The sequence below is a fragment of the Hyposmocoma kahamanoa genome, unplaced genomic scaffold, assembly GCF_003589595.1.
Source record: "Hyposmocoma kahamanoa isolate Upper Pololo Valley unplaced genomic scaffold, ASM358959v1 88, whole genome shotgun sequence".
NCBI classification, from domain to species: Eukaryota; Metazoa; Arthropoda; class Insecta; order Lepidoptera; family Cosmopterigidae; genus Hyposmocoma; species Hyposmocoma kahamanoa.
Window position 1 is genome coordinate 9,303,080 of NW_020654466.1, and position 15,292 is coordinate 9,318,371.

General features: G+C 37.3%; 1 protein-coding gene across 1 annotated transcript; it reads right to left on the minus strand.

The window, feature by feature from the left end:
- Positions 1 to 4,378: 4,378 nt before the first annotated feature.
- Positions 4,379 to 13,714, minus strand: LOC113235911 (larval cuticle protein LCP-17-like). Its single transcript, XM_026471833.1, has 4 exons — positions 13,565 to 13,714; positions 6,156 to 6,401; positions 4,789 to 4,893; positions 4,379 to 4,540 (listed from the first exon to the last, which is right to left on the minus strand). Exons 1-4 carry the CDS (start codon positions 13,712 to 13,714, stop codon positions 4,403 to 4,405), a joined length of 639 nt encoding a protein of 212 aa, XP_026327618.1. The 3' UTR covers positions 4,379 to 4,402.
- Between the last annotated feature and the right edge of the window lie 1,578 nt (positions 13,715 to 15,292).

The window sequence follows — 15,292 nt, forward strand, 5'->3', positions numbered from 1 at the left end:
TTCACATACAGACAGCAGCTGTCGTAAAGCAGTGACTGAGGAAGCCAACAACACCATGTCGTCCGCATAACTGATATTGTTGAGACACACACCATCAACAAAGCAGCCGACATGCATGCTACTGAGTCCCTCAATCAGCGCATTCACATATAAATTAAAAAGCAGAGGCGAGCTCAACCCCCCCTGCCTCACCCCGCATTCCAATCTGCAAGGAGCCGAATACTCACCTGCCCACTTGACGCGATTTTCTTGATTTAAATACCAGTACCTAAATAGTGATATTAACTCGGGCGGTAGGCCAGCACCTTTCAGCTTCTTCCAGAGGATGTCGTAACATATAGTGTCAAAAGCTTTAGAAATATCCATGAAACAAGCATAGACAGGCGTCTCTCTGTCTGTATAATACTTGACAGTGTGCTTCATACTAAGAATAGCCGTTTCTGTCGACAGTCCGGGCACAAACCCGAACTGGGCATCGTGTAGCTTAACATGTTTCCTTAAATATGAGTTGAGCACACTGTCAAGCACTTTAGCTATTATTGTAGCTAAGGAGATGGGCCTATAATTAGACTTATCTGAGACATCACCCGTCTTGTTCTTAATTATAGGCACCACCACGGTCTTTACCAAATCGGAAGGTAGGTATGAGTGATTCAAGCAAAGGTTGTAGAGCATGGCAAGTACACGTGGGAGATGAGCCCCGGCGTGCCGAAGGTGCTCGACACAGAGACCATCATGCCCTGGCGATTTACCTTTCGTCATTTTTTTTAATGCTAGTTTGACATCTTTGGCGAGAATAATAACGTTTAAACTCCCAATGGTCTCGGTGTCGAACTCCCTGTTCGGCTTTCCCAGTGGTGACTGTACTTTAAAATGCTGCAGAAATAAGTTTGCAATGTATTGTTAATGTAATGTGTTGTGGTATTGTTCTCTATGTACTGTAAAACGATAACAGTACTGTTGTACTATATGGTATTATATGAGCTGGCGCGGTGTCCGCAATTCGATGTCAAGGCGCCTATTTTGCGTGTGGTGGGTGCAGGATCTTGCTCGTGCCGCCCAAACTCCTCCAGGAATCTCAGCCTCCTCCTGGGTTTGCTGAAGGCTTCGGAACGCCGGAACATTGTATAATAAATATACGTACTATGAGTTCTAGAAAATCAAAAATGTGTGCAAAACTTTCATGTCACATTGAAAAACGCAACCCTTGTTTCCTGAACATTAGCAGATACACTGCGGTATGCCTAAGGCTGCTACCAGAAAAACTGCATGTCGTTGTATACAACTGAATGCAGTCGAAACCGACTGCATTTAGTCGACACTGACTGTAGGCAGTTATCGACGCGCGAATGACTTAGAAACTCAGTGTATTTGTTGACGTCGAAATGAATGCACAGATGTTACTTACAGCTTGTCAATGTATTCAGAACATTTATGATCCCATGCTGACTTTAGTTTTTTTTTATTAGGAAATATAATGTGCCAGACAACCACACCAATGGGCTGGTCTTAAACTGGGGAATTCCCTATACTATGAGTACCAGAGCAACGAAATTCACTACACAGAACACCCAGACCAGAACCAATCTATTAAGTTCCAAAATTGGTCCCACCGGGAGTCGACTCTGAAATCTACATCTATCGCCCACAGTGCAAACCGTTAGGTCTACGAGGTCGTCTATAAATATATCACTATCAATCCCTCCATTTTAATTGTGAACTAACGCAAGTCTATAATCCACGATTTTAAGCTGGAATATGTGACAAGAAATTCAAACAAAGGTGCTTTTAAAACAAACACAATTTGTGAATTATAAATAATAATAAAGAAATAAGAACATTTTCAATTTAAGAATTCTGCAAACCTAACACCAACAATCTTAAAATTAATTTAAATCATGCATTGATGATGAAGCCTGTGGTTACCGGGCAATATTTACTTTCTACCTGGCCCCGCGCGCACACCGCTTTGTCGCCGGCAAACATGAGCACCCTCTGCCAACGGCTCAGTAGCCATGTGCTACAGTGAGTCGAAGAAAAATGTATAAACAAATAGTGTATTAGACTTTATGCTTGTCCGTTTTTCTATTTGAACATAACTTTAATCCGTTCACGAACAGTACTTGAATAGTACCGCATACAAAAATGTCACTACTTTTCTTTGTGCCGTAGAGCTTACAGAGGTATTGATTCAATATAAAAAGTTCATTGTAAATCGTTGACTTTTGTGAGTACGTTGTTGATACTTCTATTTGAGGAAGAAGTATGTGCTAAGTGCAAAACAAGCACTTGTAATCGCACTGTAATGCCTGTATTTGATTTTCCGAAATCAACTTAGCGAAACACGGTCCCCTTACTGTCAGATTCTGATATATAATTAGAAATTAAACACCGCTACTGCCTACGCAGGGGTGAAGTAGTTTCATCTAATTATTTCACGTTACTCTCTTCTCTTTCTTTTCACGTTACGAGTGTGGTTACAGTAGTTATAGTGGTATACAGTAGTACAGTAGTAGTAGTATTAGTACAATTTGTAGCAGTAGAGCTTCTTGTTGTGAAAGAGTTCGGCAAGGGAAGTGCTGCCACCTCCCCTATTTCTGCCGCCAAGCAGTAATGTCAGCATTAGTGTGTTCCGGTTTTGAAGGGTAAGGGTGCTTGACAAATTACAGGCACATGGGACTTATAAGGTCATATGTCTCAGGGAGACGAGATCTTTGCGATTTAAAGCTCTGACTGGCACTACAACTGTTATGGACAGGCGTGTAGCTTACCATCAGGCGCACAACTTGTTCGTGCCGTCACTTAATCTTATAAAAACAAATATGTATCAGTCCTACATATTTGTAACTAAAATGAACTACTTGATGGTATATTTAAATTCATGTCCAAATAACGCTATATTATTGGCGATGGCTTTCACTGATGGCAAAATGGCATGACAGAAACACCTTTCACTTAATTTCATATATATAATTCTAAAATAAGTAAACAGAAACTACAATATTGGATTTAAACGGCATAATAAAGGTTAACTTAATTACATGGTTTACTAAGGCTTGTATTGCAAGCTTAAATTTGAGCACGTGAAACAAACAAACCTGTTCGGAATATTATGATAGGTTATTATGTTATTCTTCTCGAGATACCACCGCTGTAAGTGTAAGAAGGAGAGGTGACAGAAATCCTTGACAATAAAATAAATATACTCATGAACATGTCAAACGTTGAATTATGATAACATTTTTAACAGAAGTAGAGCTCCTTGTGAAAGAGTTCGTCCAGGGAAACAGCGGTACCTTATCTATGTCTGCCACCAAGCAGTAATGTTAGCGTTACTGTTTACCGGTTTTGAAGGGTAAGGGTGCTGGTGAAATTACAGGCACATGGGACTTGTCAACTGATGTTTCGGGGTGTCAGGCTCAGTGGCAGAGCCCTTCAGATCTTTCGAATTTAAAGTTGTGAGTGAAAAACAACGTTTATATAAACCACTAGCTCCATGTAAAATACATAACTTCGTTAAGAAAGAAGATATCTATTAACTATTAATACGATATATATTAACCTTAGAACTAAGTCCAAACTCATGGTACCACGTTTTCGTTTGACTAAGGTAAACGATTCTTTTATGGGGAACTGTATACGTTTTTACAATAAGATTCCGGAGCATAATATTAAGTTTACCATTTCCTAAGTTTAAAACTTACATTAAAAGTATTTTAATTAAAAAATCATATTACGAAATTGTAGACTACGTGTTAGATAAAGATATATGGAAAGACAACGTGAGTCTAGATTCCACACACATATGATTCAAAATGTATTCTATAGCATTTAAGTTAATTTGAAAAGAGCGTTACCTAGAGTTTCTTGCTCGTTCTTCTCAGGGAGGTCAGCGTAGTGAACGAGCAGTAGCTTAAAAAATGACGTTTTCAAGTGTAACATTTTACCTCTTTGATTGAAATGATTATTTGACTTTGACTTTGACTATGTACCAGAACGTTACGAAATCAAAAGACAATTGAAGACATTCTTTTTTCAAATTAAAAGCTCTGGTTTATGTGGTCAGTGGTTTATATTAACAAATCGTAATTCATCATTTTTCTAGCGTTTCTCTAAAATTTGTCCTTGCGTGTATGTCTCTCTTAAGTTATTAACTATCTTTTTCAGTCAACCCATGACCATGGCGCATAATATGACTCAGTGATAATCTTTTGTGATGAAATTCTTAAAATTTATACTAAAACAATTGGATGTCTCATAAATTTAATGTAAAGGCACTTGAAATAAAATCACATAATTATAGATCGTCTTTTATTGCTCGACTATTTATTGAGTAGCGACTAGACGTAATTGTTTAACATTTTATGGCAGTGATGAAGAGTGTTTTGGTGCCTTGTTTAGATTAGAATCTACCGTAGGCATTCGTTCTAGCTGCGTTTGGGCTTTCTGGTGGAGGAGGATGGGCCTCGATGTACTTCAGAGCCCTGACAATGTAGTCAGGAATTTCGGGAGCAGGAGGGGGAGTAGGCAGATGGGAACCCTGAAAGAATATAATATGTTTTATTTTGAGAAGTTTTATCAGCTTGTTTGTTGAAGAACATTGGGCTACAAACACTAATATCGAACGCCGTTAAAGAGCCTGAACGACGAGATGCAGTTTTCATTTTGCGCAATAATGCAGTGTAATCAATTATATGTAAAATAGCAGCTCTTTTATTAACCTATTGAGTTAATTTAAGAGTGATTTTAATTAATTTTTTGAAAGAACAATTAAATAGAGTACTTTACCTGAGGTTGGTAGCCGTTTTCGTCAGCGACATATTGCAGCTGGATAACTTGGCCTTCAGGAGAAGTGTATGAGTTTGAACCTTGGACCTGGATGGCTGCGTCCTCCTGCATATGAAAACATAAATAAGTGATTGACTCGAATCATTATTGGTGCCAGATAGTGTTAATAAAGTGTAATCTAATTTTTAATAAAATAATTCTGTATTAAAAAAAAAATCATAATTAAATGACTTATTTAAGTAGCTTAATATTCGCAAATGTGATCCTATCGGGACCAAGATCTGGAACGTGTGGGAAGAAAATTTTAATTTTTTGTAGCCTGACGTTCGCTGTATCGCTTTACAATAAAATTATCAACTGTTCTTCTTCCTTGAAAAGAGGTCAAAGTGTCTAAAAAATAAAAACAGATTAAACTGACAGATTTCATAATCTGATTGAATTTCAATTATTGCGAAACGCACTGACCTTAAACGAAATATCACGGTCTGATATTAAAATCGATTTACATATATTAATCGTATCATCTGCCAGTTAAATGTCATCAATGTTTAACCTTGATTTTAATGTACATTTGATAAATTTTTTTTGTATGTTTCCTATATAAATTTTTATTTAATTTATATTCAATTATGTTTTATGTGAAATTACTGCACAAGTTTGTTATAATTATTAATACAAAGATCGAACATTTACAAAAAATTCCTTCGATCTGTCCGGATTCGAACCGACGTCTTCTAGCATACCGTGGCAGACGCTATACCAACCAAGCTACGGAACGAACCAGCAGACCGTACGAATTTTTACATGTGCTGCTTGTCGTGTCTTTGTATGGTTTTATGTTTCCTATATTTCAGATAGTTTTGTTCTTTTTTTTGACACCTAAATAGGTAACAACTTAATACAGCTCATTAGAATTCACTGCTTTAAAAATATAATTGCCATAAAAAGTCGCGCAAGTTTCGTTTTAGGAAAATTATTTATTCTGTTGCACCTGATTACAAAACAAACAGTTGCAGAGAAAGGAACCATTTAGGGGTTATGAATTACAAAAATTCTCAAAATTCGTGTCTACAATATTAACCGGCATTATATAATATCGTAAACTATGCTATATATATTCTATTTTGAAAATCCTCTTCTGTCGCATTATTGGGAAAAAACCTTCCCCCTCTTTTAGTGTATACAACAATATTTTATACATATTTTCCCGGATCAGTCAATCAAACCAGTAGTCCTGCGATCACACGATACTCGCATTTGGATTCATTTGGGTTTCGTTGCAACTTTAAGCCGATCCCGGGTTTAGATGCCACAAACCCTGAAAAGGGTTTATAAAAGCACTGAAACAAAAATAAAAAAATACTTACGCGGCCGGCGTTCTTCAATTGTCCAGCTTCCTGGGCAGCGATACCATTGCTTGTCTCATAGGCATAATTGTAGCTCTCAACGTTAACGTCAGCATCTTGCCTCAAGATCTGAGCTTCAGCGTCGGGACCGCCACTGCGCGAGCGGGCCAGATGGGACACATCCGCGCTAACTGCTGCCACTAGGGCGAAAACGGCGATGAAGGCTTTCTGTTGGAAACAAAAAGGAACTAATGCAATATGATATTGTCATTTCAATAAATCTTATAGTCCAACTCTTATTATATTTCTAGCAGAATCGGCCCCAATTCTGCTCATTCACCCACTTTCTTATAACTGATTTCAATAAAATTTGACAACTTGACGATATTAAAAAAAGATGTAATTTCACAAACTTCTGTATACGGTTTTCATAAAAATTTTATAAAAAGGTTATAATTAATACAACAAATTATTTCCGCTCTTGGAGAAATTATGAAGTAAGAATAACTATTAAACTATATATTTTAATAGTTGTCTTTAGTTGTCTATATTTTTTTACACATTGGAATTTTGAATTTAATTTATTTAATTAATCCTCACTCACCATGTTGTGTCAAAGTTAACAGACGATGTGTAACTGTGATTATAAAATAAACATCTCGCGTTTTATACTGTGTCGGCATCGTGTGATACGAGCGGAATAAGCCATTTGCATTATTTTGCAACAAAGAATCTTGAATTTTCAAATGATTTGTTTATTGCAAGGTGAACTCTTTAGGTGACATTTTCCAAGATATTTCCCGTATCTATCCGCTTTTTATACCCATATTTTTGTAACCATTTATTTAGTCCAGTAAGGTTAGCGAAATGCAAATTAAAACTTTGAATAATGCCAATGTGTTGAGTAAAATATACGTAAAGTTACAATATTAATAGAACAAAGTGTATTTCTTCTAGAAAGCGTTTTAAAATTAACCGACTAAGAGAAGAACCCAACTTGTCAACGTAGGCATAAAAAAGCGTAACGGTAACACAAACTTCCACTTATTATACAATTCAATATTGAGACGCACAAAAATTATACAATTGTAAATAAGTTGTGATCAGTTAATATGATGATTCATTTAAAAATCTCCATGAGTGAAGTACGCGAACTTAATTTCGATAACATCATACAAATCGCTCTAACCGCTTGCTTCTGCAAGATAAAAAATGTTTCGAAATTAGAAGCTGCGCCCCACAATAAAATGCCATACGACATAATACTGTGAAAGTTACTGAAGTAAATAGCTCTGACTGTCCTGACGTCAGTAAGTTGTCTGACCTTCCGTATGGCATAAGCAGCAGAACTAAGCTTTTTAGCTGGTGTTGAAATATGAAGATTCCTCTGAAGTTTTGAGTGTTGCATCGACTGCCTTCGTGAGCATAACGTCAAGGTGCTGAAATGGCCAGTACAATCACTCGACTTAAACTCCGATGCACACTCTTGGTACATATTGCCACCGTGGCCGGACGATTACCATGCCGGACTGTCACGCAAAGTTCCCAGGTTCTATTCCCGGGCCGGGAGAAATGTTTGTATCGCCTACATTTATTTATTTTCGTGAGTTTTTTGGTTGTAATTTGTGGTTGTATGTGTCCATGACACCCGCGACACAGCGTTTACCCTAGTGCGAGGCTATATTGAATGTGTGCGTTATTATATTACAGTTCCTAAAGAGTTTTGAGCGATTTCTTTCAAATTTATCATAGAAGATGAACTTTTAGGCATTTAATAAGAATATAAGACCGCGACCCCTACTGGTCTTTGACTGCTTTGAATTCCAAGTATGAATGACGGTTGCAGGTGTACAAATGTCATGGAAGATAATACCGGTTATTGAATTTTAAAAATGTTAATTTTTTCTATTTTATTACTGAGCTAATTAATTTTGTCAAATGTATTTATAATTTGGTAAATTTTGTGTTATTTAGAGTTTTCGTTAATTTAATGTTTTATAAAAAAAATCTATGTCGAATCGTGGTGTTTTATTTATTTAATATAAACAAAATTAGGGCTTTCTCTGTTCCAATGATATTTAAGAAACTTCATATATTATTATGAACAAAATTTTTTTTTCCTCTGACCCGGTGGGACTTGAACTCACGAGCATGCTGCACCGTAGCATTGCTTTAACTATCTGAGCCTCGGGTATAGTTAGCGAGTCGTCGAAATTCTCCTGTGCTTTTGTTATAGATCGTTACACTAACTTTCGGCATTCATCGCCGCGAATGACATCTAGTGAGAGATTATTGGTTAACCTACTCCTCGCAGCCGATACCTTTATAGGTATCACAACTGACTCAGATATCGCTTTTCGATCAAATAAAAAAAATATAAATAAACTTTTTTCTGTTTTCGATCTTTGTGTTCATAATCATAACAAAGTTTGGTTTTTATTATCGATACAAAGGTCGAACACAAACAAAAAATCCTTCTATCTGTCTGGACACCAACCAGAGTCGGTTGCTATGCCGGGGTTACCCCTCTTCACCAACTGAGTTACAATGAGAGTGGTGTCCTGGCATGACAACAGACACTGGTTTGAGTACAGTCAGGTCGAAAAAAATTGTTTTAGTGTTCGCTCTTTGTGTCTATGAACAATAAACTAGTGAAGCATTTTCGCAAAAAATCATTGTAGTAAAATAACATGATAATAAATAAATTAAATTTTATATAGTTTTTCTAAAATTCCACTAATAATTCGATAGACTATTGATGTGATCTATCGGAAACGAATTCTGAAAAACGAAGTCGTTGATCCTGCCCTTGTGAAGGGCTGTTAAAAAATTACTAGGACGTTCTATCAGACTAATTATATATTTAGACTAACTATAATATTTAGTCAATCAATAGGTACTAATGTCAAATCTAATAAATTATTAATATTAAACACCTAAATGCACACAGCAAACAGCAATTTTATTGTCAACATTTGTTTAAAAAATCAGTCACTCTATAACAATTTTTGTCCTTAAATCACGCATCAGCCTATAGAACAACAAATTACTAGGTAACATTTCAAAGTCTTGTAGCCAGAACATTATATTATATATTTGGACACACGTCACATTAATATGTAGGAGGATTGGAGCCTCGTATTAGTAGCAGGTAGTATAGGTTATGTCATATATTATAATTCTCATATCTTTTATGAAACGCTTTAAGTACCTGGCCTCAAAAAAACAGCTAGAGGTAATCTTGCATTAATTATGACAGCTAACGGGTAGGAAATGAAACTATTTTTTCAAATATAAGCCGGGTATGCGTGTTTTTCCAAATAAATCAACGTCTGTCTTATAGGTGACCTTGAGGTCTGTGAAGGTTTGGGTCCTTTGCAAATCCTATGAGTAATGGGAGCGTAACTGCATTTCCGTTTTAAAAGGTAATTACAGTCACATGGGACTTGTCTACTTATGTCTTAGGGTGACGGGCAAAGTGATAGTGCCCCTTAAATCTTTGTGACTTAAAGCTATAAGTGCCATTACAATTATTATCGTTACTACCAGGCGCACGACTTGTCCGTCACATCAGTTGGTGACGTAAAAAAAAGAAAAAACGATTTTATTTCTTTGATTTAGTCGTGTATACTTGTTTTTTTCAAACAAACAAACGTTTCGGGCTCTTAACGACTAACTGTAACCATATTTTTTTTTATAACATCAAGTGACGGGACGAACAAGTCGTTTGTCTGATGTTAAGCTACACGCCTGCGAATAAAAATTGTTCAATTTCCTACGTATTCGCTCCGAATCCGAGACTGCACAAATCTAGGAAACTCGGATCCACTTTGGATGTAGCTTGTGCACTAAGTCCGATTCCAATCCGAAAAAATATGAATATCGCTAGTAGTAGTAGTGCGCAAATGCTCTAACAATCGCGAAAATCTAAGAATTAGATAGCTGAAGAATAGTTTAACTGAGCTAAACACAATTCCCATCGACGGTGTACAACATCCCTACAGGAGTTTACGTACAGCCACCTTTAAGTTCGATGTTTAGATATACCCAGTAAATATTACAATGTTCGCCCAATCTACCTGTTTCTTCGAACGAAATGATAAGTGAAGTTCGCTTTCAAGCTTTCAAATATATGGAGGAATATCCTTCAATAGGAAACCAAAATCTCATAATTTTATTCCGACTAATCTCGTCCACATCCATCACGTGTCATCGTTAAAGGTCGCAAGAGCGCCCCCATCATTATTAAGCGGAATTTAATCAAATAAATTTAAATTAATCATTGAATTACATTTTAATAAACTCAACATATCGTTTAAATTCAAATATGGTCTTATTAGCTCTGCCCTTGACCTGTCTGAAATGATCTCAGTTTGTAGTATTTTTCTACGTTGATCACGAAAACAACACGTGAATGAATCTAAATGGTTTGTCAACCTAAATTAAACTCTGTTTGCCATTTAAAGGCCAGATTTATATTTTAATAGAAAAAACTACACTAAAATGTGTAAATGTCTGAACTTTAAGTTTTATTTTTGAAAAGAGAGGACATCAATTTGACTGTATTTTTTTGTGTGTATGTTACGCGATTTCTCTGACATTTATGAACCGATTTTGATGATCCTTTTTTTCCAAAGAGGTACCTCTATAGTCATTCCAATCAAATTTTAAGAAATTATTCCATCTCTAAGGGTGGCAAATTAGGTAACGAATACGGTTCATTTGATTTCACCCACTTTAACTAATATCAATAAAATTTGGCAAATAGATGTAATTCCGCTTATCACAAGGACGTTTTTTTTTTATGAAAAAGTTATATAGTTTACATTTTTTTATATCAAGTGACGGAACGAACAAACCGTGTGTCTAATCCATAACAGTTGCATTGCCATTCCAAGCTTTAAATCTCGAAGGTCTGAGGGGCACTGCTATTGCGCCTGTCACCCTGAGACATAAATTGACAAGTCCCAAGTGCCTGTAATTTCACCAGCACCCTTGCCCTTCAAAACCGGAACGTAGTAATGGTCATATTAGTACTTGGCAGCAGAAATAGGTAAGATGGCAGTACTGCCCTGGAAGAACCCTTTCTTCACAAGGAGCTCTACTGCTACAACAGACGTATTAGACAACCTCCATGGTCGAGTGGCTTGCACGCCGGTTTTCATAGTGTCGCCACCTCTGAGATCCCAGGTTCGATCCCCGGCCGGGTCAAATTTAAAAACCATTTTTTCTATATTGTCTCGGATTTGGGTGTTTGTGGACCATCGTTGTTTCCGATTTCCATAACACAATTGCTTTGGCTACTTACTTTGGGATCAGAGCAACGTATGTGGTGTGTCCGTGTCACGTGTTTATTTCCTTATTTATTAATTTTATCTAATATAAAAGTAACAAACAGTCATACATTCGTTTAAAACCGAAATGAGACGAAACTTTGACAACAGCTTGTTATGGCATACGATTTATAGCAATTCTATTAAACACGTTATGCCACGGGCATTAGGTCAGTGTGTATCCTATAAATTATAACGTCTCTATAAAAGATACTGATTATCGAAGAACCATTAAACTCTCACCTTGTTAAAGTCAAGGACAAATATTATGTTCCTTTTGAACTTTACTCGTAAATCATTATACGTTAGGCAGCAGAGGTCAAACTTGGAAGTGTATTTTCGTCCGCTGTCTAAGTAGACAAATTGGAGTCATTAGGAGTTATAGTTCAAATGATTACGTTTTTTTATGGCTACATGAAGCTATTGAGCAATTACAAGCGAAAACAAAATGTGAAATTTTAATTACTACAAAATTATGACCTGTGGAGGCATTGATTGACTTAGTGTGGAGGGTAACTAGAAGACTGACAGGTTAAACTTGATTAGTATAGTCCGCTGTATAAGTAGACAAATTTGAATCATTAGGAGTTATAGTTGAATTGATTACATTTTTTATGGCTACATTAATCATGAAGCGTTGGGAATCGCTTATTTTATTAACCGACATGAAAAGACGGAGGAAGTTAGCAACTTGACTGTATTTTTTTTATATGTTACGTGATTACTCTCCTCATAAAAGAGTTCGTCCAAGGGAAGTACTGCCACCTTACCTATTTCTGACACAAAACAGTAATGTGAGCATTATTGCGATCCGGTTTGGAATGGTAAGGCTGGTGAAATTACATGCACTTGGGACTTGCCAACTAATGTCTCGTGGTGACGGGTGCAATGGCAATACCCGTAGATCTTACTGCAACTGTTATGGACAGATCGCTTACCACCAGGCGCACGACTTGTACGTCCCGTCACTTGGCGTTATAAAAAATATGTGAACCGATTTCGATGATTCTTTTTTTGTTAGAAAGGGGGTACTTTAGTAGTGATGCCATTCCAATTTGAAGAAAATATTCTAATATTATAAGGGTTGCAAATTAGGGGATGAACCCAGTTTATTGGATTTCACCAACTCCCCGCTATTGATTGCGATAAAACGTGGCAAATAGATGTAATTCCACATTTTTTTTATTAAAAAGTTGTTATTACTTTATTTGGGATAACAACAGCTATACTACAATTTTAACCTTAACATACTTATTGCATTTTTTGGATAGGCCAATTCCAATTAACCACTAAAATAATTATTAACAGCGGACATATTAACTAATTAAAAAGTACTAAGAATAAAAACAAAATAATTCAGTCCCAGTTTAAAGAAAAACAATACGAGAAAAAAGTGAAAAAAATAACATTGAAATATGATCAATAGCCTTATGAATATCTACATAATTATACTTAATACGTACATTCATTTTAATAATACAATGTATATATACATACATATAATATTTTTTTTACATGGAATGGGAGACAAACGAGCCACTTGATGGGTTTGCAAATGTCCATGATCACCCATGGACATTTGCAACATCACATGAGCTACCTATGCGCTGCCAGCCTTTGAGAGCCCTATTAATACGCCCGTGACTGCGTGACCTCCTTACATCGTCATCCCACCTTTATATCGCCTTTCTCCGGTTCCTGGCCACTCGTATCCAAATTTAAATTATTCCATAGTTCTTTTGCCTCACATTCTGATTTTGTTTCGTTCCACCGCCACTCCCTGCCCGATCGCGGCAGCGAACACGTCTTCGCGTTATTTTTTTTAACTATTTACCAGTTACGAAAAATATCTTGTGCAATAAGCATTATAAAAATCACAAGTATTAATAAAACGGGACTAGTATTTATAAAACTGGATTTATTACCACCATATCTGTACCCTTTTGAATTTGGAACTTGAAACATACTAAGCAAGAGTATGGAGGTTGCGGAGGCTGCGGAGCCTACTACTACTATCATGGCTACGTTATAATCTACAAAATATTCCAAGTGGAATGTACATTACAATCCATAGGACACAGCGCCAACAGGACTCACCAGTAGCGGCGAGCGCTTTTCACGCTTTTCGAAGAACACCTTGTCATAGCGCAAAGCAAATAGGTACTTCACGAAGGAGATCATTCCACATCTTGCAGGTTCGAGGAAGGAATGAACATAATGCCCGTGTAGTTTTACAATGCCAGGCATAAATGACCTGGGAATGGGCTTTACTCCTTCGGCGATTTGTTATGTTTGTATAAACAATGTATTATTAAACATTTATGTGGGATCATGTGGAAGACAGTAAACTATTAAACTGGTTTAAATATTTTATTTTAAATGAAATCAGAAAACAAACTAAAAACACCTTACACCTTCAACGTCGTCTCTCGAAATTTACTTTCATTCACTCCAACCATTCGCTCCTCAAAACATCTTCCAACCATTCTATCCGCTCATTTACATCAATCATTTATTCACAGTGTTACCACGTATTAATTCGCACATTGCATAATACTCTCTGAACATTTCAACAATTTCAATATTGTTTGAATATTAATTAACCATCAATTTGTGTCTATTTTACAATATCATTGGAAAACATTTAGAATTTAAAGTATGAAATTGAAATATTTAGTCCTAAATCCAATGATCTGTAAAGCTTGTTTCCTAGGAGCCTATCCGCATGTCGTACCATTCATTCCTTTTCTGTACGTCACATCATCAGCCTATTGCAGTCCACTGCTGGACATAGGCCTCCCCTAATGCACGCCATTTCGCCCTGTTCTCGGCTTGACGCATCCATTTCCTGCCAGCAATCTTCCGCAGATGGTCACTCCATCTGGCAGGAGGGCGTCCCACACTACGTTTGCCAAGTCGTGGTCTCCACTCAAGAACTCGTTTACCCCAGCGGTTGTCGGTTCTTCGGCAGATATGTCCAGCCCACTGCCACTTCAGCTTGCTTATCCGAAGAGCTATGTCGATCACTTTGGTTCTCTGTCTGATAACCTCATTACGGAGTTTATCTTTCAGAGAAACTCCGAGCATAGCTCGTTCCATAGCTCGCTGAGCGACTTTAAACTGGTGGACTAGCCGTATCGTGAGTGTCCACGACTCAGCTCCGTACGTTAGAACTGGTAGGACGCACTGGTTGAAAACCTTTGTTTTTAAGCTCTGCGGGATGGGTGACGAAAAGACTCGACGTAGCTTCCCAAACGCTGCCCAGCCAAGCTGAATCCTCCTCCTGGCCTCCTTCTCGAAGTTATTTCTACCTAACTGCAGAATCTGCCCGAGGTAAGTGTATTCGGAAACAACTTCAAGAAGGTGGCCATTGACGCAGATGGGTCTCGGATCAATGTGGTCATTGATCATGACTTTGGTTTTATCAAAGTTCATGCCAAGACCAATCCGCCGCGAGGCGGATGCTAGGCTGTTCAGCATCTGATCCAGTTCCTCCAGCGATTCTGCCATTAGGACTATGTCATCTGCAAATCGCAAGTGTGAGATGTACTCGCCGTTTATGTTAATGCCCATCCTTTTCCAGTCCAGCGTCTTAAACATATCCTCCAATGCAGCGGTGAACAGTTTCGGGGATATGACATCCCCCTGTCTCACCCCTCTGCGTAATTGGATAGGTTCAGACTGCTGGTCCTGTACTTGGACACTCATGGTAGCAGCATCGTAAAGACATCTCAACACTTGTATATAACGATAGTCCACTTGGCACCGCTGTAAGGATTCCAGGACAGCCCAGGTTTCGACAGAGTCAAAGGCCTTCTCATAGTC

Coding starts and splice junctions, on each gene's coding strand:
- LOC113235911 (XM_026471833.1), bottom strand. CDS start 13,714: ATGCCTGGCATTGTAAAACTACACGGGCATTATGTTCATTCCTTCCTC. Junction 6,402..13,564: donor AAAAGCGCTCGCCGCTACTG/GTGAGTCCTGTT, acceptor TTATTGAAATGA/CAATATCATATTGCATTAGT. Junction 4,894..6,155: donor AATTGAAGAACGCCGGCCGC/GTAAGTATTTTT, acceptor TTTCATATGCAG/GAGGACGCAGCCATCCAGGT.